The 21,871-nt window shown below is 39.6% G+C and overlaps 1 protein-coding gene across 12 annotated transcripts in view; it reads right to left on the reverse strand.

Moving 5' to 3' along the window:
- The window catches only part of DLG2 (discs large MAGUK scaffold protein 2), a 983,427-nt gene that overhangs the window by 600,367 nt on the left and 361,189 nt on the right, over positions 1–21,871 (reverse strand). The window contains exon 1 of one of the 12 annotated variants that reach the window (XM_058044785.1): positions 16,942–17,640. The exons of 9 other annotated variants lie outside the window; for them this stretch is intronic. In XM_058044785.1, coding sequence (XP_057900768.1) covers positions 16,942–17,043 — 102 coding nt within the window. In that variant the 5' untranslated portion in view covers positions 17,044–17,640. Of the gene's footprint in view, positions 1–16,941; positions 17,641–21,871 lie in introns of those variants that run through there. 2 more of the 12 variants (XM_058044813.1, XM_058044821.1) reach the window with 2 other exon arrangements.

Below are 21,871 nucleotides of genomic sequence, written 5' to 3' on the forward strand. Positions count from 1 at the left end.
AAAGAAAGAGGAAATTTCTTACAGCTGTTGGTCTCTCCCCGCATCAGCAGTTAACACCTCCTTCCCCTGATCATCAGGCCACCTTGCTCTGTAAGACAGTGATGGCTGATGGGGACATTTGGGAAAAACTGAACATGGGTGAGGCAGGTGAAGGAAAGGAAGAGACTGAGAGTGTTCCATGGCAAAGTCTCCTGAAAATGCTGTTCCCTCAGGTGATATTGTAGGGTATCACCTGACAGTTACTCCAGGTCAGGACATCATGGGAACAGTTCTGCTACATCACCAGACCCCTGCACCCTCGGTAATCCTTGATGGATAGGCAAACAATGTCTAACCTTGAAAAAAACTTCATGGGTGAAATTAGCTCAGCAGTGTTAAGTGTTAGCATCAGAGTGCAATGTGTAATCAAATGTTTGATACTAGTGAGCTCGCTCCAAAAAAATGGATGCCAATTTCATCTTACTCCCTCTTAAGATTCATGGCTGCAGGGTGTCTGTCACAATCACAGCTAAAGTTGAACAGTGATAAATCACATTTATGACAAGGTTCAGGCATTATGTTTTTAACAGGAATACTTATCAGACTGGACAGAAATTAAAAATCTCCTCTATGTTTTAACACTTGGCTAGAGAAGCAGCAAAAATAAATCACTTTTAAGATGATATCTGTGGTCTGATTAACATCTTCCTGGCCAGCAAGTCCTAAAACACTCTGACCAGAATAATGCGTGCTCCTATTTTACACAAACATACACACACAGTGCACACAGGCAACAGAGTTAAGGTTGCCATGGGAACTTTACCTCCAGATTTTTTGGGTTTGTATAATCAAAATAACACAAGTACAATGTTGTAATGATTCAGTTTTGCCTTGTAATTAATTATGTTCACATTATCTTTTGGCGGGAACTCTATTTATCTGATGGGTATAGCCCAATGTGATAATTTTATTCAAAATATCCAAAAGTTGGTTGTCTAAGAAGGGGATATTTTAAACTTGAGTCACTGCACAGAAATGGCTACAGTGTAGCACAGAAAACACTGCATCAGTGTTAAACCAGGTGGTTCATCTGCGGGTAAGGTAACCTCCCTGGCAGCAATGAACTCAGCACAAGCTCTGCCATAGGCTGATGCTGAGGTGTGGAAAGAAGCAGAACGCTTTCGAGACCTGATTCCTCCCCTCCAGCTGTTGTCATCACCCCACATATATTTATTAATCCACTATGGGGACCACCAGCAGTCCCCAGCCTTGCTCACCAGGGTTCCCCTCAAACTCACTGTTTCTTGGTTCATCTCTTCTGCTATGCTCTTTCAGGTCAAGTCCTAACTTCCCCTGGCTGTTCTGAAAATTTGAGTTAGCTCTGAGCATAGGAATACACTCAGACTCCTCGCTCTAAACTTAGGCTCTGGGTTTTCAGAGGAGCTGACCTACAAACCTCATTGATATTAACAACTGAAAGTGTGCAGCAAGCAGCCTTCATCAACAAGCCATCCTGATGAGGGCTTTTCTCTTACAGAAGTTGCATGAAGTTATCAGAAAAGAAGAATGGTTGTTGGAGCCCTTTGCCTTTTCAGTAAAGGGACAGTCAACCTTCTGTGCTCTCAACCTTTAGAGCAAGACATCCCATTTGAATAAGCAGCAGCCTTTCCTCCCCATTTGAACATGATGCTTTCTCGAGAGACCTGGACCTTGCCATAGGCTATTTGCACAGCAGAGGATACTCACACAGTATGGTGAGATCATTATTGATCTAACTGCAGTCATGGGCCACTGCTGGCCCCCAAGAACATGAGCTTCAAAGCCTGCACTTGATATACACATACAGAGACTGCTGTCAGTGCTGAAGATATGGAAAATGGGCTTTCTGAAGAGCCAGCTCATTTATTGGAGGGGAAAGGAACTAAAAACATTCACTTCAAAGGAACTAAAAATATTCAAAGAAATAAAAACAATTCAAGTTTTTGGCACCATAATTAAATGAGACCCTACCATATATATGTCCATATTGAGAAAGGAGTTCAGTTAAAATATTCAGTATAAGTCTCCTTCCTAAAGGAATAGTAGTTAATATATGTTAAAATATAATTGTATAATTGGAACTCAACTGTTTGGGTTATGTAAAAGGTGCTGTAGGCGTATCAGCTTAGACAGAGGTAATTAGATCTTGTATATTAACATTTTTCCCTAAAGGGATAATCAGAAATACATTGAGTAGTGGAGATGCTCAAGCCAAGAAGCTTGGTGGGAAAAGGTACCTCCTTCAGCCCTCTGTTTGCTTTGTTCCTGCCTTTGTCACTGCCTGGACTGAAAGAATACTTCTGCATTAGAGTACTTGCTTAATACAATCCCAAATGGGTGCCCACACAATGGCAATACTGCTGCAGCTTTTGGTGAAATCAGCATAAAACTGAATCACCTGCAAACATCAATTGTGCTGCCAAAATAGGACTAGGTAGTGGCATTAAATAATGCAATATGCCTGCAGATTTAGTAATGGATCATGCACTGAAGCCACAGAAGAAGCCTGTGACAGGGCCAGGAATAGAAGAAATCAGAGCTCTATTGTCTCCTTGAGTCAAGGGTTAACATTTTATGCAGATGAGAGTAAACAGCCACACATCACTGCTTAGCTCAGTCAGCCTGAAGGATACAATAACAACAAATATGGTTTTACTCACAGGAGGCTGAGTGACAATCAATGGCACTACAGCTTTGGAGTATCCAATTGAAGCCCTTGAAAAATCAAGTGGGTGCACAGGAAGATAGACTACTATGCCATCACAGGATGAAGACAGGACGATGTTATGAATTTCTTGAATTTTCAGCTACAGTGTTGAAAAGTTTTCAAGAAAAAAGGAGCTTTTTATTTTGAAAACAGAACACCACATCTTTAGAAAGTGGAACAGCAGAGCACAAATTGAAACTGGTTTTGGTTTTTAGAATTTTTCTTTTTAAGATAAAAGAAGAAATGTACAGTTCCAAGATAAAAGAAGAAATGTTCAGTTCCTTGAGCCAGGAAAACAAAACAGCCAAACAAACCACCCACACACAAAGACTACTCCAGGTATTTTCTAATTTCATTGCTGTTATCCATGCTTGTCTTTCATATATACAAGAAAAACATTCCAGGAAAGAAATTCCAAGATGAAAACCCAGACTTAAAGCTTCTCATTGACAAGTTGCAGTCAAACTTTGGAATCCAACAAAAATCTCAACTGAAACCAAGAGAAGGTTAATCCAAACTAAAGACATTTCCCCATTTTTGTATTTCTTCCTTCATGCCTGCTGAAGACCTCCAAATCACTACTCTGTACTACTCATATGAGGCTTTCAGAAGAGTTTGAAGAGCAGTACAGATATCTTGTTTCTAGGTAAGCCAAAGCCTCTCCTGGTACCTGAAGGGTTTTGGCTTTGTTCCTGAAGTCTCAAAAGACCAGGACTTTTAGATTGAAATAGCTGGGTAACCTGAACAGAGATCTCTCTTGAATGCTTATCTGCATTGATATAAGAAGCAAGAAGGAAAGAATTGTCACCGAGACCCATGGGACAAGCTCCCAGTTCTTCCCTTATTCTGACCCACACAATGTATATGACAGAGATGGGCATTTCCAGAGGCATTCCCAGTACAAATATCAAACAGCTTGATATAATTTTTCCCTAAGCTCAGCGACTAGAAGTTCTCAATAGATTTCCAAAGGATTTTTTAAAATGCAGATATTTAGAACAAAAAAATATATAGCAAGTTACAGAGCTCCTTAAAATAATTCGGAGCTTTTTCCACTTGCCAAAGTGCATCTGTTCTGAAGTGTGTTTTCCATTGTGGGATTGCACCTGAAGCTGACCCGTGCAGACAGCAGCTGAGCACAGCAGTGCACTTTGAAGCAGGGAATAGCAGCAAGTCAATGTGTCTCTAAGTAGTCTGCACCCTCCTTAGGGGTCAAGCGCTAGCTCAGAGCAAGCTGCTAAATGGTTGTTTGTACGATCTCTGCAGGCAAGCAGAGAGGGGTATCTACAGCCAAAGAGGGGATGAAAACAGCTGTAGTTGATAGCAAACACTGCCAGAAGGTCACCACCACCTGCAGGCTGGTTGTTTCAGACCAAAAAGCTGTCGATCTCAGGCATCGCTGATCATATTTAGAGCATTTAATTATAGTTCATATTTTTAGCATTAGAGAAAACACATTGAAAAAAATAAAGTCCTTTGCTCTTCTTTTGGGATCTCACCTGTTAAACCATAAATATGAACCTATAAGGTCTTTTTCTTTTGGGAATGGCACTGCAACTTTAAACATCCTTATATAATCCTGTGTCGGGAATAGAATTATTCTAGTTGCACACCACAGGTTCAAGCACACTGTTATAAACAGGAGAAATTCACTTCATTTTAAAAAGTTCACACAGAGAAAATGTAATTTGAAGAGTTACAAGTTCAAAAAACATTCAGCTCTTTCCAGTTCTCAGCACCTTCTCCTTTGTCCTGCAACAGCCTCATTATTTTCTTATTCTTTGCAGTACATGCCAGTCTTTCTGAATGAAAAGAAACCCTTCCACATTAGTCACAACAGGAAAACGAATTTTGCTTTGCAGCTGGTGAATGAAGATTATCAGAACTTTTATTCACATGGAGAAGATAACAATATAATAGCTAAGGAACACTGATGAAATGCTGTGTTTACTCTCATTTATCAGTTTTGCAAACTGCGACTCGTACTCAAAAGAGCTACCTAATTCATGACAGCAGTAGTTCTGTTTGGTAAATTTTGTGCCCTAAATTAAACTAAAATCCAACAGATACCGGGGGGCACATGTAGTGTTATACTTAATACTCATTTGATGCTTTGTGAAGCTATTTTATGATAGGAAAGCAAGAGAAGATGGGGCTTTGTGCCACTTCAAAAGACATCAATATGTTCAGACGAAATAACCAAATTTCTTTAGATGCCAAGTCTGACTGAGGTCTGAGAAAAGCAACTCAATAAAAAGTCCTAACCATAATTTCTGCAGCTAAACTCCACAAAGGAATAGAGTCTTATTAAGTGCTGTGCCTTGGTGTTTAAATCAGTCATTTACAAGGTTTAGCCAAATCTGGAATTACTAAAATGGAGGTATTTCACTACAGCACAATATCAGTCTGTGTGTCTGCATCAGCTTATCACCATCTAACTAGAGGAATAAATTATGCAGGAAAATAAAAGCAGAATCTGCTCCCTTTTCTTGCCTTATTTTAATTTTAGTTGCAATTAAAGGAGTTAAAGCCCTCTTAATAAAGAAATGCTTAAAATACATCAGCTAGATTTAACTTATTAAGGTTTTGACAACAAGTCATGTTGTTATTTACTGCAGCATTCAAAGATCCATTTGACTTCTTAATCTTGCATAAGAACTTTCAGGGATGTGACAACATGAATTTTCTATATAAGGCAAATAGACTCTGCATCACAAACATTTTTGACACTTTCAAATGCAGTTTACAGCCTTAAACAGACATTCCGCTTCTCCCACCCACCCACCATCATCCAAGGCCTAGAGTCACCAAAGTTTCAGAATTAAGAGTGGGAGTATTACTAATCAAGCAGGTAAGGGCAGAGCTCAGTGACCTGCTTGTTTGTATGTCCATATGTATGACAGGTTATGGACACATATCCTTATTCCTGTCTGTGATTCTCTCTGGGAGTGCCCTCCTGACTTCCCTACCCAAACCAACCACATCAACTGACCTGGGGTCTAACAGTGAATTTTAAGTAAGAGCCAGGAAAAGCAGAAAAGGCATATATGCATATTGGAGAAGTCAAGCAAAGGAGGAAATAAGGCATAGGCTGAATAAAGGAAACACTGGAGAAAAAGAAATTCTGCATGTGCAGATCCTTAGCAGGTACTTAATTCCTGTCAAAAGGCAAGGGGGCTGGTTCCTAATTATCGCAAGGATCTTGACCTTAGAGTCTCACAAACTCTTCCTGAACTCATAAATGGAGGCATAAAAGGAGACAAAAGCCCCTACCATCCTGGTCCCGGGCAACACTCCCAGCCTTAATCAGCAGAGGGCAAATCAACTTCCTACATATGTTTAGATCAATGGAAGAACAGGGAGCAACATTCAGAACTGCCAACTTCCTTTCCCTAGTTTTAAACTCTGGTTTATGCTTCCCAGATTTCCTTATGTTTTAGCTGCAGTGATATTTCACCTTGCATTACTTAAAACCCAAACCATTCATTCTGCAAAGAGAGGTGTCTCCTGCATGCTAAATCACCTCTCATTTCTCCTGCTTTCAGTGAGTTTGGATGAGGTCATTTATAGAGGTTCTTTCCAATCAACATTTCTAAGATTCTGTGATTACTTTGATGCGTTCTTATGATGTGAGATGACCCATTCCTATCTGCACTCCTTTATTTTATGAATAACTGGAGACAGTAGAAGAAAACTCATCAGACTACAGGACAACTAATTCTCATCTAATAACAGAAACTTTATTAACTCATGGAGCCCTATGCTGGCCCTCCTGGTGAATAAAAACAGTCAAGAAACAGCTGGTGTTTGCATGCAGAATGTGGATTAGTTTGAGAGCATCTCCATTTCTCTGGCTCAGCACACAATTGGAATGAGTTTTCATTCCAATTGCAAGGGAAAGTTGCTAATGCAAAAAGTGGTGCAATCTAGTATCAGTAAGAGATTTATACATCAGATCCACTCAGATTAGGCAATTGTAGACAGCAAATCAAACCTCCGTTTTAGGAAGCTGCCTCCAACACAAGGAGCAATATCCTGAGGTTCAAGTCCCAGCTCTGTGATGAAGATGCTGCTCCCCTGTCCCTGCAGCTGTACCTGACATGAGGAAGCAAGCCTGAAGGCCCTGCAACAAGAACACTTTCAATACAAAACCTCTCACTTCATAACCAGATCTTGCAATCCTCTGAAAGTTTCTCTCATATAGCCTCTAGTCCCTCTCTGTCTCCTCACTTCCAACACCTTTACAGGGCTGTGATCTTCAAGCACTGAAAAGACATACCCTTAATGCTGAAAAGTTAAAGGCTTGCATGTCTGGAACTCACGTGGGGGCTGATGCATATAGTAAAGAGTGCAAAACACCAGGGCTTTGAGGAGGTGGTGCAACAGTCTCCTCTCTAATACGTACATACACACAAAATTAGACCCGCAAGTGCATTTTCTAGGTCAACTTCTTCTCCCTCCTCTGCTCTCACCTCCTCCCTTGAGTTTTCTTAATTGTTCTGGGAAGGAATACATGTTTTAAAATGTATCACCAAACTTTATATTATGAAAACATATTGTCCTGGTTATTTTATATCCCAAACTACTGTGTATGGAATATTAGTCCTCAGTTAATTTTGCCAGTGCAAAAATGGCCTATGCTTTCTTATGCTGTCAAGTGTTTAGTTGCTACACAGCTAATTTATTATCTTTCTTCAGCTAAGGACCAGGAACCTGAGCAGAAAGACTGGCACAGACAAGGGAAAGAAAAAAGTAGGAAAAGTATATTTTATAGGTACAGTGCAAAACACTACTACAGAAACACTGAAAAGACCTTCTCTCACAGCTCTGCAGATTGTTGTATCCTGAATTTCATGCAGCTCTACAGCACTTTGCCTAATTTATTGTAGACTGCAGAACCTGGGATATAATGTGCAGTTTGAGAGCCACATGGCCTTCTGAACTGGGCTGAATGTTCCTCCCAGTGATCAGCCTAACCACAATTCCTGAACACTCCCAAGATTTGCATGATGCAGTTACCGATATGCCTCCTTGCAACAGGTGTACTTTCATCTGCTTTTCAGCTTCTTTCCTTGTGTATCATCCCCCTATGACTATTTTTAAATAATCTTTGCAAAATAAAAACTCAGCCAGAGCTCTGGATATCACTTCTTCCCTTCAGCAATTTTATATAATAAATTAGACAATAGTAGCATTATCTTGGATGGATGGAGGTAAGAGCCTGTCAGCACTTTCTTTTCAAATCCACTTTTGCAGGGACTTGCAAATCACCTACAACAATCTGATACGGGAAAAAGAGGGGATGTGAAACCTCAGACCTGAAGGATGAACCTAAAAAAAAGGATGAGTAATAGCATTTCAAGGTGTGCCTGAAAGAAACAGTGAGGAAAGAGGGACTCAGGAAAAAAAAAAAAAAAAGGAGATACTTTGATTTTCAATAATGTAATTCCATTTTCACTTATATCCTCCCCATCTTTGCCTAACCATGGCTTTATGTTGATCCTTAAACCAATTGTATTTACATGGTTCATTTCACTTCCATGCTGTTTACACACAATAATGATTAATTCTCAATATTCCTCTGAGGCAGGTATTATCAACTTGATTTTCTAGAAAAAGATGTAAGGCACAATTTTCCTCAGGCCACAATAGGAATTCTATGTGAGAGCCAGGAATAGAAATAAGGAGTTCCCATTCCCTGTCCTAAATCAAGGTCACAGAACCGTCTCTGGCTCAGTCTATTTTCTCAATGTTTTATGGAGGTGACTCTCCTGTTATGGAACTATGCTTTACACAGACTGGGATTTCCCTAGAATGTGTACAAAGTTCAAGTCATCTCACTGCCAGCCACTGACAACACCTCTGATAAATAGGGTAAGGGCCAGGACATAGACAGTTTAACAATATACTGTTCACAGGGCTGTTATAAGCCTTACATGGTGATGGGCAAGAGTGCATTACTCATTTAAATGCCTTTTTTATCTATGAAACATTTTAATTATCTGAATTTAAACTCCTCTTCCTACTTGAAGCACCTGTGACTGGTAAAGGTTAAGCGGTTAAGTAGCTAAGAAGGGAAGTATTGGAGGGTGGAGCACCTCTGTGCTGGACACAGGGTCTCTGAGCTCAGCACACGTTTCTCACAGTTTTGGGCTCAGACCTCTAACCCAGCACACCCGGGTACATTCCAGGTGGACTGGCACATGTGTGGTGGTCACAGGTCCAGATGCACCCAGCCTGACAGAGCTGTTATGGTTAGATAACTTTGACCTACTGGTTACATTTTTGAAGATCGGAGTGGCGGAATCACGATTGAGCCCTTACGCTACATCAGCTATGCTAAATGCGCCGGTTTCTCAGCATGACCCTTGGTTCTCAGGCCAAGTGGTTGGGAGAGGCCCACATCCATGCTGCTACTAAAGTAGCATCTTTAATAAATGAACACAAGATGTGTTTCATGCTCTCAAATATTACCAAAAGGCAAAGGGCAGGGGTGGGAGGTGTTTGAAGATAGAGGTTTGCCTGTAGGCTGCAAGTAATCTCCCCTGATGCAGCCTCATCCATACTCCCTCTTGGAAGAGGTTCCTGGAGTGAACAATCCTTCAGGCTACATCTACAAATTGTCTTGAAAGAGCTTGAGATCATCATAAAATTCAGTCCAGGGAAATATCTAACAATTTTTCAATATGGAAAATTATGAATTAAATACTTGAGTATAATCATTAGTCCTCCTTGTCTTAGAAATATAGGCATATTCTAAATATTGGCAGCTGGTCCAAGGCCTGAAGTTACAAGCCTGTTTCCATAGGGGATGAGCTCACATCCTGCAAGTGATGTGTCTACATTCCTTCTCAGGCAGCTATGTGCTGGCACAGGCTCTTTACCACATCAGACACACCTACAGAGCCTCCAGGTGATTCACTGTGTGGACTTTGGTGCTGACAGCACCTTATGACTTTCTGAACATTCATATTTAGCATTTTTCATCTTAATTACGCTGAACAGCTGTCAGCATCTCCTAAAGGAAATCTCCCCAAAACAATCTGTCAGGATTCTCAGAATCAAGGTTTCTGAAATGTCAGTTTAAGGAAAAAATGAAAAACTGTCCTGTTTACCAAGAGTCAGTGTCCCAGAAAACCTGCTTTTCTGGCTTGGTGGGGATCATTTGAGTAGCTAACAGGTGCAATTCTTCATTGAAGTTGGATGAAGATTTTTACTTCCCAATTTTTACTTCCCTTTTACTTCTCAGAACACTCCAGAGCTAAGTGACTCAAAAGAATAGCTCAAACTGCCTTAATACTTCATCAGATCATTCTGTGCCATCTCTCCTGGGATTACAGATCATTAACTTCTAGAGGGAGTCAGAGGAATTCCCATCAGTAATCTTCTCATTGAGGTTTCCATTACATTCAGCACAACCCCCAGCAAGGCTTTCTTGAGAAATCCTGTCCTTCATGTTTATGAATTCTATAGCAAATGCTTAAAGCTGAAGGAAGCACAACCAGAAAAGTGAAAGCAATAAATATATGTATTTTATTAATGAGAATATTTCTGACAGTTACACTGGAAACATAAAAGCTACTTTTCAAATATCAGGACAACTGTTCAGTGACAGTTTTCAGTTCTATTGCTATTATCACTTAAATATATTTATATAACACTTCTTTATCACCATTCTCTTCTATGACATCTCTTACAGCTAAGATGAATGTCTATATATATCCCTCTCTTACTCAATAATTAGTTTGCAAAATCAAGCAGCTCATGTAGCTGAGCACCAAGTCATTTATATTTGAAAGTACCTCATTTTATGTAATTATTATGTATAATTTGAAGCAAAAATACATCAAAAAACTTAAGTGTCTGAGCAAACTCTGAACTTCTTCCATGTGTTCAGTAACCCTTAGCTATGTTCCTCCTGCCCTACTTTTTCCATAGGTAAATTTTATTGCAGTACTTAAGAACAACAACATTTAGGTCCTCTTTATTGCTAGGTGAAAAAAGAAACCCTTTTCCCACTATGTCTGTATGGTCAAAGGTACAGTCCAGAGGGCATTCACTGTGTCCTTTAGCTCCAGGTGAATTATAAGTAATTTGGAGTGGTGAATATCAGACTCCACTGCTGCACTACCAGAAAATGACTTGTAATGACAGAAGCATGACATCAAGATGGGGCTGGAACTAGGTGATACTTTAGAGTCCCCTCCAGCACAAACCCCTCTATGATTCTATGATAGCAAGCACTGTGAGCCATCCAGCTGTTCAGGGATGCTAAGAAGATATTCTGGCAAAATGTGGGAAAAAAACCCCACTGATTCAAAATGATGCAGGGATTGGGGATCTCACCTTCAATAGAACTTTCTTTCAGTGCATAAAACTTTTAAAAACCAAAACAAGACACCTTAATTTTAAAAAGCAACTTTCAGCATTGATTTCTTAATTTAAATTGTCTCAGGGTATCTCCCACCAGGCACCCATTTCTGTCACGGTGTACAGGGAGCTTTTGGACACAACAGTGGCAGAAAGTGAAACACAGTACCCTCATACAAACACAGATATTTTTAACACCTGCTCTTGATGCTTGAGAAATGCCTCAACATTTCCCTCCCAGATGTTGGACAGCACCAGTGGGTGACAGCTGGCAAGTGAACTCACTTCAATAAGAGAAAATGGTAACACTTGCTCACATTCCCTGACCAGTGACCCAGTAACTCCTGTGTGATTGAGGGCATGAGCCCAAACTTTCAGAAGAGTCACAAAACAACTTTTTACCATTTACAATCTAGCCAGACTTCACCAGCTTCCTTTTCACCTTGCCTCCTCAGGACCCTTGCCCAGACCACTGCCTTCTTATCCCACCCCTAAGTTGCTTTCTCTCCATCACCTGCCTCATGTCATTTTTTCCACGTGCCCCACCTGAACCTTCCTGCTGCTGCCTCCTACCTCTCCTTAGGCTTCTGCCATCCTGTGTCTCCTGTAATATCAATTTCTACAGCACCTGTCTGAGTTCAAGTTAAGAAACTCAGGATCATGTACAATGTCACAGTTTTCTCTGATACCAGAGTTCCTCTCAGTGCTCCTCAATGTTGGGGAACAAAAAGTTCTGAAAAGTAGGATCCACTTTATACATTTTTCAATACTGGGAGGAGTTCCTGACAGGGTCCCACAGCCTCATAAACTGCTACTTGCTACTCAGAAGATCTTGGACTGGTGGCCTTTGAGTAAAATGTGTAGTTGTTCTTTTCCCACACTGATGATGGGTGGGAACTGCTGGAGAGCTATCACTTCTTCAGCCAGAAGTGGTAAAGTGCAAGGGGTTAGTGAATGCCTGACAGAAGTAAAAAGATACAGCCAGGTAAATTTGCTTGGGTTTACACCCCATGTCCAGCTTGCATAAATGCAATGCCAGAGAAGACAACTCTCCCTGCCTTGAGCATTGTGCACAAATCCGCTGTGACTCAAGTGATCGTGCTCAGAGCCTCTTGCCAATGGCAATGCTGCATCTCTTCTGCAGCTCCTTCTATTGCTGAGCACTTTTAGTTAAACACCACAGTAGCCTAACAAGAATTATTCATGGAAGTAGGTTTCTCAGTGCTGCTGTCAATGTTATGCATAGCAAGTGGCAGCAATGTTCCAGCTGACTTACTCTGCTGATTGTCCACGAATAGGCACAAACTATTTTACAGGGTTCTGGAACCCTATACAATATACCAGTCTCTACAGATGGATCACAGAAGTCAACATGACCATGGATATATTGCATTTTTACATGTCTCCAGTTCTGGCCCCCAAAAAATCAGAAATTAAATACATCAGTGGAGTCAGAGTTCAGGTACACAACAGCAAGCAGCATGAATGGATTCACAGAATGAAGTGCTGATAAGAAGGGCTCAATCAGAGCATCACACCTGTGTTTTGGGTTTTCCTTTGAAATAGTGTTAATCTGCTTTTATAAGCTGAACACATGTAAGATTTTGCAGAATACTTGGTGTGTTTCTGCTTAGTTTCATCAAAAAGGCATCCTGTTTCCACACCCCAAGCCTACTCTGTAATGCAAAACAAAAACAGGATACATGGGCAGGGCTGGGAGATTATTGTCAAAAAATCATTTGGAATTTGAGTGAGTGTTATATCTAGTTGCACTTCACCTCTGCGGGTACATCAAGAAGCTAAAGCATGCAAGGCCTTAAACAGGTCTGCTATGGATCATACCTCATTGGAGAAGTACTTTCCTGGAATCTCTAACTGCTGCTCCTTACACTAGCCAGATCTAAATTATGACAACACAGAGAATATTCTCAATTAAGAACTAAGTGGCACACCAGAGTTCCTTAAAAATACCAATAATACCAGTACAGAAAATTACTAGTTTCCTAATGGTTTGATAATTATAAAAAATAATAAATAGGAATGTCAAGATATTCAGTAATGCTACTTAATGTTTGTCTTAATAATAAAATCTTCTGCAATCCAATAATTTTTCAAAACATAGAAGTTCTGGCAGTTGAAGAAACAAGTGGGTTTACTTGCATCCTCACCTTGGATAGTGGAATATGCCACTATTTGGCTGTTTCAGCTAAAACTGAGAAATAGTAGGAAATAACCCTTCCAAAACCAGCTGTTTTGCTGGAGGACTGGTTGTAATAAACGTGCTAGGAGGAAAGAGGAGACAGGGAAGAGAGGTAAGTATATCTTATCTCTTTAAAAAGAAATTAAATTATGCTAGGACAGATATAAAAATAAACCTAAATCAAAAAGAAAGTAGGATTAATCAAAATAGCTGGTCAAGGTCAACAAACAGAAAAGTCACTGGAATATCCTCAATATCTATTTTCAATATAAAGAAGTAAAAGAGGTAAGGCAGAATAACACTTCCATCTGAGAGTCAGAACTGTGACTGAAATATAATTTAAGAAACATATCAGTCAACCTGAAATCCCTTCCCAGCACTCTTAATAAGAGCAAAATGAACAGGATATTGAGAGGCAGGAGATAACTCTTCTGCAATACTGAACAAACAATCCAGCAAAGTGAGTAAGCATATACTGACGTTTTAGCATGCATTTAAGTTTCAGCATCTTCAGTAAGAATCTGATATTGGCCCATGCACTCCTCTCGATGGAGATCCACGAATGTGGGCCTGTCTCACACACAAGCCTTCCTTCAATCCGTGGGCATCAATCTGTCCAGTAGCTGTGGAGCTGCTTAAGGACTCAGGGGAGAGGCAGTCATGTGCCAACCGTGCAGGATGGTGAACAAGACAGTTCTGCACAGCACCTCCTGGCACCTGAGGGCTGTGTTTTACAACTGCTTATCCTGTTTCTGCTTCAGCTCTGCACTGCTGTGATGGGAACATGGGTACTTCTCTACTAGAAACTGAACAAGTCTTCAAATGTGTTAAAGTGCAATCGTGACAATTCAGGTAGGCACTGACCCGTCTTTCAAATTAAACTCCTTTGAATTGTTTGCAGTTTAAAAGTCAAGGATCACAAAACTGGACATCACTGGGAAATCAAGCTGACAAGCAAAGCTTCCCACAGGCACAGTGAGAGCTCCTCCACTGACCTTCTTTGCAACACATGGTGTGGTAAGAAGTGCACCCTCTTCCTGCCCCACCACACCAACTCCCTGGCACCACCTGCTAGGAATGAGAAGACAGTAAAACTATAGCATGGGGAAATGATAAAATGGGTGTGATGGCTCTGAGGTGGCACATTTCTCTCACTCACTTCTCTGACCATAGGAAAAAGAAGTCTGTATGTAACACAAAATTAAAAACTGCAAATCAAAAGTGTAAGCAATACTGCAATTTGCCCTGTCCTTTTGAAAGGAGTCAGTTTTGTAGCACTAGGAGATATTTGCCTACTTTGAATTCCTCTGATGCCTATTCCACTATCTTGGTATTACACTCTGAGGACCTATTTTCCCCTCTGTCACCCAGAATATAAACTGTCATTTCAGGATATTACACTCTTTCCTGTGTTAAAGAACCACGTGATTCTAGAAGTCATAATATTGTGAGCATGCTTAGATCCATGACTTCATGTCATATGACTAAAACATCTCCTAAAAAGAAACAGTCTTACTTCTTATTCACACTTTTTGGTTGTTAACAATGGATCTGCACCCATGAATCTAGAAATATAAGTGTCCAGAGCAAAGAAGTCATGAATTCATATACAGGCTGCAGAACAAAGAAAAATGAGAAAAAGCTATTTGAAGTGAGGTGATTTCTGTACATTTACCAGTGTATCTCGTGCATGCTTGATGGTGGTATCAAAGGGAACTAATTGGACACATGTTGAACCAGCCCAAGATAAATAAGTTCACTTGAGCTCCTTCTCATCTCCCTGAAAATGATCACTATCCCACACATCCACATTTCATTTGAGAAGTAGTTCATACATCACCACAAGAAGATAAAACATTGACTGTGACTAATGTAATAAGCCTGAAGCACTAAAGAAAGATTAGGGGAAAAAAAGTTTGGAATTTATGATTTTTGTTCTCTTGCTTCCTCCTAACAGGATCTGAAAATCTTGAAAGAACTTAAGTGCATCAAAGAATAATCTTTGAAAATCATGCTTACAGGCAGGAATACAAATTGGATAGTAGTCCCTAGGCCACTGGCCTACCTTTGTAGAAGGGTGGCTTATATTTAATTTCCCCTGACTAACAATTCACCTTTATGAATTAGAATTTAACATTTGGAAACAAGAGGACTTAAGGTTTGAAAGTTAAAGTAAAAAAAAAAAAAATCTTATAAAAAAATGCAAATTAAAAAGCTTCTTATCTGACAAACTCTTAATGCTATTTATATCACTAGTGGCATCATGACACAGCAATTAAATTATAACCCTTTCACTAAAAGACCATATTTTTGCCTATTTAAAACAGAAGGGAAGAAACAAGAAACTTTAGTTCAAGAAAGCCCCAAGTAACCAGACATATAGGCAGGCCATAGTTAGAGGAAAAGCAGAAGGTACACAAATAATTTGCATTTGACTATAACCAAGTTTGAGTTAGGGTATTACACCAAGCAATACATGAGCTGTCATTAACTTCTAGCTGATATACGTTTAGGCAGCATTGAGTCATCTACAACCTAGTCCATAAAGTCTTTTCATTTTATTTAGGCTACTCTGTCAGACAGGAACTCACAGAGCATACTGTGTTCCCTAGTTTGTGGACTGTATAACTAAAATTTTATTTTTGCAGTTTAGCTATTTTTAAGGATTAGCAAAGTTCAAGTATGAAGTTAATGATTTTAAGTAATTACTGACACTATTTTTTTTTAATATAACTGCTCATTTCCTACTCTATTTAGACATAGAGGAACAGTTTCAATATCATCCACTATTTAAGGAGAGCAAGGAAAAGGAATGGGACAAAATATTTAACCCCTCTGTAAAATCATTATGATTAACCCAGTGATCCAAGAACCAAACTTTTTCCCCAAAGACAATAAGTTTTAAAAACATGTCGTGAGTTCTGAATTATTTCAGTAAAATAACAAACATTGGTTATACTCAAACGTCAATCCAGGATGTATATGGGGGAAAATAGAGTCCAATCCAACACCATTGTTAAAGAAATTGGGATGGGGTTACATTACACAGCCAGGAAAAAAACTTCTCTGGCTAACTGCGCCACCTTATGATTTAAATTTAAATGGAAAATTAAATGATTGTCCAATCCCTAGAAGAAAACACTTACTCAAAGATATTCCTCTAGACCTAAAAATGGGATCGGGAGCTTACTTTCTTACAGAGAAGTGCAGGGTTGTATACTTCAGCATTGCTCTTCTGGTTAAAAACCATGTCAGCAATATAAATGGAAAAAAATACATTCAGTCTTGCTGGATTGTGTTTTTGTAATAACAGTATACACATCCAAATCAATAAAGCCAGGCAAATAGCAGAGTAGTGGTTTAGCAATCTTAGCACTGTTAGCTAAGTATACAATCAACTCTAAAACAAATGCTTCATAATCCATAATTCTCCCGTGTAAATCTCTGCTGGTATAACCCTGGGAAATAAGAAAGCTTTACTTCTGATTTTTTTTTCTCTAACGTTTAAAGCATGCCGGCAGTAAGCCCTAATTTATAGCCAACAGATCGCAATTTGCACTGAAATCTCTAGTCAGACATGAAATTAAACAGCACAGATATTCAAAGGAGTTACAGCATGCATTTAAATACATTAACCACATCCTACCTTGCATCCAAACATCAACGATAAAGTGTTGTTGGTGCATGCAACTTTGCAGTGGCAAATCATTGGTGTAAAGCAGTCAGGATTTTTAACAATAGGGCACATTCCTTTAGTGCTGCAGTAGTGGCAGCCTACTGAAGGCTGAAAACAAGTAGCTAACACAGCACATGGAGTGGCAACATATGCTGCTCAACAGCTAGCTTTCCTCTTGCTGGTCAGAAGCAGCCTGCTTGAATCTCTACCTGGGTCCCATTCAGCCATCCCCTTCTTTGTTGGTGAATCAACGATGCAACAACGATCACGGATCTCAGGATTTCCCTTCCTCTGGGAAATTAGTTTTTACATCGGGGAAAAAAAAAAAAAAAAGAAAAAAAGGAAAAAAAGAGAGAAATGGAAATGAGGGGGACTAGCAGGTGTGGCAGTATTAGCATGTAAAAGGATGTAAACGCCTACTCATAACAATCACATAAGATTGTCATGCTAGCTGAAGTGGGCTGAAATTATTCCATCGGAAGAAAAATACTGCAGCTCCTGATTTGGTAAAAAGCCAGTGAGTTGCTGCAATACATAGTCATAGTGTGGAGAGAAGAGAAGAGAAAAAAAAATGACTTATCTAAGAAGCCAGGATCCTCAGCCTTTATCAATATGCATTCCAGTAAGGATTCCCTTCCCAGCACCTCCCCGTGAAAAAGAATCAAATCAGTCGCAACTCCAGAGAAGCGATGACCTTTGCTTTCCCCAAATAGACGAATCTCAGCAGGAAACAAACTGTACTCAGAGCTGAAAATCACAGATGCTGGGAGTTTGTAATAAGAGAAATACAAGCAACATTTATCCAATCCTGGCTTGCCACATGGGAGCTTTCTCCAGGCACAAATTTACAAATAGACAGGTTGAAGGATTGCAGGAGACACTGAATAAAGATATGAAGTTACACGGAAAATGCACCAGCATGAAGCTAAAGAGTCAAGCCTCTTTCAACTCTGCTTTGGAGGCAATGTAACTGTCTCCAGCTAGTACTGCTATCCTGCAACCTGCAAACATCTTGCTGTAAACCAGAAAAGCAATAATTAAAGAAGAAGTTTGGGAACATAATACTCGTTTGGATTCTGTTACAGCTGTCACTGCTCCTTCAGTTAAAGCAACACCAGCTGAAAATGCATAATAAAGCGCTTGGATGAACAAATCACTAGCTGTGCTTTTTAAGAGGATTATTTATATCAAAAGTTGGATTAATGTATCCTCCAGGTTTAGGTTTGGTCCTGGCAGACGCAAATACAAAATGAAAAGGCCATGATATGGAAAGTAAAGTGATGTCCTTAATGATTTCACAGCTGATAGCAGAGTAAACCAAGCAGTTGTTCCACAGTGCCCTGACCCTGCTTTTCTGTGATTCACTAAGCTCTGCCCATCAAATTAGAAACTCTTTCTAAAGAAATGAGAGCAGCTTGTCTCCCTGGCAATTGCAAGTGAGTTCTTAAGTCACAACTGAAACAGTTTTCTGTAACAAACCCGAAGTAGAAATTTGTTATACAACAGAACAGAGAAAATGGCAAATGGAGGTCCCGGTGTGAAGCCAGATCAAGCAGTACAAGAGGATGAATAGCACAGTATTTTTTTTATAAAGCTGCCTGACAGACCCTAACTTAGGCAACCTGTTCTACTATGATTTTATTTAGTGTTTAAATAAGTATAGATACATGCATGTGTGTGTATGCATATACCTATACTTTAAGTAGAATTTCATCAGGATAATTTACCCTTGCTTTGCAAAGTTCAAAGCCAAAAAACAACCAATTTCCTCATCTTTGCTTCTACTGTTGCACCATACAATAACTTTATTTTATCCAATTTTGGTGTGCAGTTAAATTCCAGCTTGGAATAATGTTTTCTGATAATTGTGTCTCACTCTCTATTTTTGAATTTAGCACTCGCAAGAGCCCAAGCTCAGTAAAATTACAGCAGTTTCTAGATGGAAGTGGCAGATAGAGCTGTTCCACAGTCAGAGTTACAACCCAGTTCCATTTCTGAAGATTTCTTTTTTGCAAATAACAAGCTCTTACAAACCATTGTCCTCAATTTGCTCAGCTCACACTTCCCTCCCGACCAGCCTGGACGCGAGCCCGTGTGCCATGGGAGCTCACTGCATGGATGCCCTTCAGTCAGCTGCTCCATAACCTGAGTTTGTGTGACCCAGGAGCCCAAAGTGACATCGCAGCAGCACTTCTCTCAACAGGGACTGAGCCTGTTTAGAAAAGTACTGTAGTGACAAACAGCAGCTGTAACAGTGCTGAATCTTTGATCTGTTTATTCCTAGCTTGCCTATCTTGTTATTAAGCTATATATTATACAGATTTTTCTTTCAAGCACTGTCTCTCGCATAACCAGCACTGGTGTAAATATAGAAAAGCGTAGTTTCCATGACAATACATTCCATAGCTACAGCCAGCAGCCACTATCATTAAAACATGAATCACAGTGCTACCTTAAGGTGTGAGCACACTACATCATCACTGGCCTTAGAAGCATTAATTTGGGATGGGGGTGGCATGGCAATATTTTTAGGAGACACTACTATAAAATGCTTGGAATCTGTGCTATTAAACTCTTTTGGCCCTTCTAATAGCCACCCATGTTAGCGATTTCAGTGATCAGTAACTCCCAATCTGTACCAATCATTAGCATTTCGAAGAGAAGGATGCATCACATCTGTACTTTTCAATGTTTTAAACACCATGTCCTGATTGAAAACCAAACTCAAGCACACAAATGTGATTTCTGATTAATATGCATATGGCCTAATTAAAATCACCTTCATTTAGTTCCAAATTCTGATTTCAAAGGGAAAGACAATCAGCCAGTTAACCTCTTGCACCATTCGGATCTTACTGCATGCAGCTGGCTCAAGTTTACAAAAGGGAGGACATATCTGTTCACTAAAATTCCCATTTCTTCCCCAGCCCCTGCCACTACTACAGATTTTAAAGCAGAACAGGTTTCACCTGTGATTTCATTTCAGTGTTAAGATGCACCAAACAGCAAGCACCCAAGTATTTTGCAAGGCACGAAATTCATCCCTTCACACTTGAGCTAATCGTTGCTTTCAAGTGAAAAACAGTTACCTGACACACAGTCATTTGGGAAAATCTCAGAAAAGGAAGATTTATTCCAGTGACAGATTTGAATAATAACTCATGTTGCAATTGGCCAAGTCATTTATTTCCATTAAGTGAAAATCACATACAAAAAAATGTCATAAGAAAAACATTTGCTCAGAGATCTTTTCTATCTTTTCGTTTTTTACAACAACACTTATCACACACACAAGTATATTGCCACTTGCCAGGAAAGGCATTTAAATCACAGTCATACTGCAGGAGCAAGGATTCTTGGAAAATCTATGTCCACATTTTTGTGCTAAGGAATACGCAGAAGAACACAAATTGTGAGTGCTACTCTATGAAGAGTCCACAGATCAGTTCTTTTGAGCCCTCCAGCCTTCTTTGGGCTTGATTGCATTGATCCAGCCACTTGCTCACAGCCAGTCTGATAAGACCTCTCTTGCTCTACCAGCCCCTCTGGAAGCTGCCAACATTTCAGCTCTAGGTTTTCCAAAGACATCTGTCTGCCTTTCATAGTGCACCATTTTGTGGAAATGGATGAATTAAATTGCAACTTAGTTGCATTTCAAGAAGTATTATGCTCATGTTTGCATGGTATTTCCTTGCTTAATGTGTATACATCTCCTCCTGTACTGGAGCAGTTTCAAATAGTAATGCTTAGCTTTGAACCTGACATATCATGTGAGAAACATGACCAATATAAGCAAAAAAAAAAAAAAAAAAAAAAAAAAAAAGTCATTGAGAGTCACAAAGAATTTTGTCAAATTTTGTCAAATTCACATTTGACTATCTTATGATGCTTAATTTTAGGATTTCTTAATTCTCTGCTGCTTCTGTTGAGAAGATTGCTTAAGTTTTGGTTACTATGGTACACATTTATGTATTTCCCCTTGCCTGATTTCACTACTCAACTTTTTGTTCCTTTGCTATACCTTTTAAAAACTCCATTAACCCTTACAACATCCATTAGGTATGAGAAAATCATGATGATCTATAAACCCTTGGCCAAGGTATGTGATTATTAACTTGCTTCTAATCTTATGTTAGAATTCAAAACCATCTTCGCTGTTGTCTGAAGTCCCTGAATACTAATCAAGACTCTTAAAAACAAAACCTGTCTCTGACAGTGATTAAAGAGAAGTTGTCTTTTCAAGGAATCAGATAAAAGAAAAAGCAAAAAGGCTTGTTGCACCACAGGCAGCACATACAAAGGGAACCAGAGAAAGTAAATATAAAACAAACTTGAAAGATCCCCCATCAAAATAGAAATGATTGCACATAACTGTCTCACATGTTCCTTAAGAACAAAACAGTCTCACACCTCAGTCTAAACCAAAGTCTTTACAGCTGTACTATCTTTGGAGAGGCTCCACTTTGGGGGTTTCAAGCACCTCAGCTATATAATATAATATATTGTGATGTATCAATATATTGTACACTTTCTGTGAGCTGGCCATTTTCCATTTTGAGGTATACAATGGGACATCAATTTCATTTTGCTGATTTTTGTCTATCGGTGAGTATCAGAAGCCTGGGCTTAGTTTGCCTGAAAACCCATCTCCCTCTGGAACAGCAATCATAGAATGGTTTGGGTTGGAAGCAACTTTTAACGGCCATGTAGTTCAACTCTCCTTCAACAAGCAGGGATGTTTTCAACCAGGTCAAGTTGCTCAAAGCCCTGTCCAACCTGGCCCAGGATGTTTCCACGGACGGGACATCCACTTCTCTGGGCAACCTGGGCCTGTGTTTCACCACCCCCATTGGAAAACAAAAATTCCTTATATCTAGTCTACATATAGTCTCCTTTGGTT

This window comes from Melospiza georgiana, chromosome 2, assembly GCF_028018845.1.
Source record: "Melospiza georgiana isolate bMelGeo1 chromosome 2, bMelGeo1.pri, whole genome shotgun sequence".
NCBI lineage: Eukaryota > Metazoa > Chordata > Aves > Passeriformes > Passerellidae > Melospiza > Melospiza georgiana.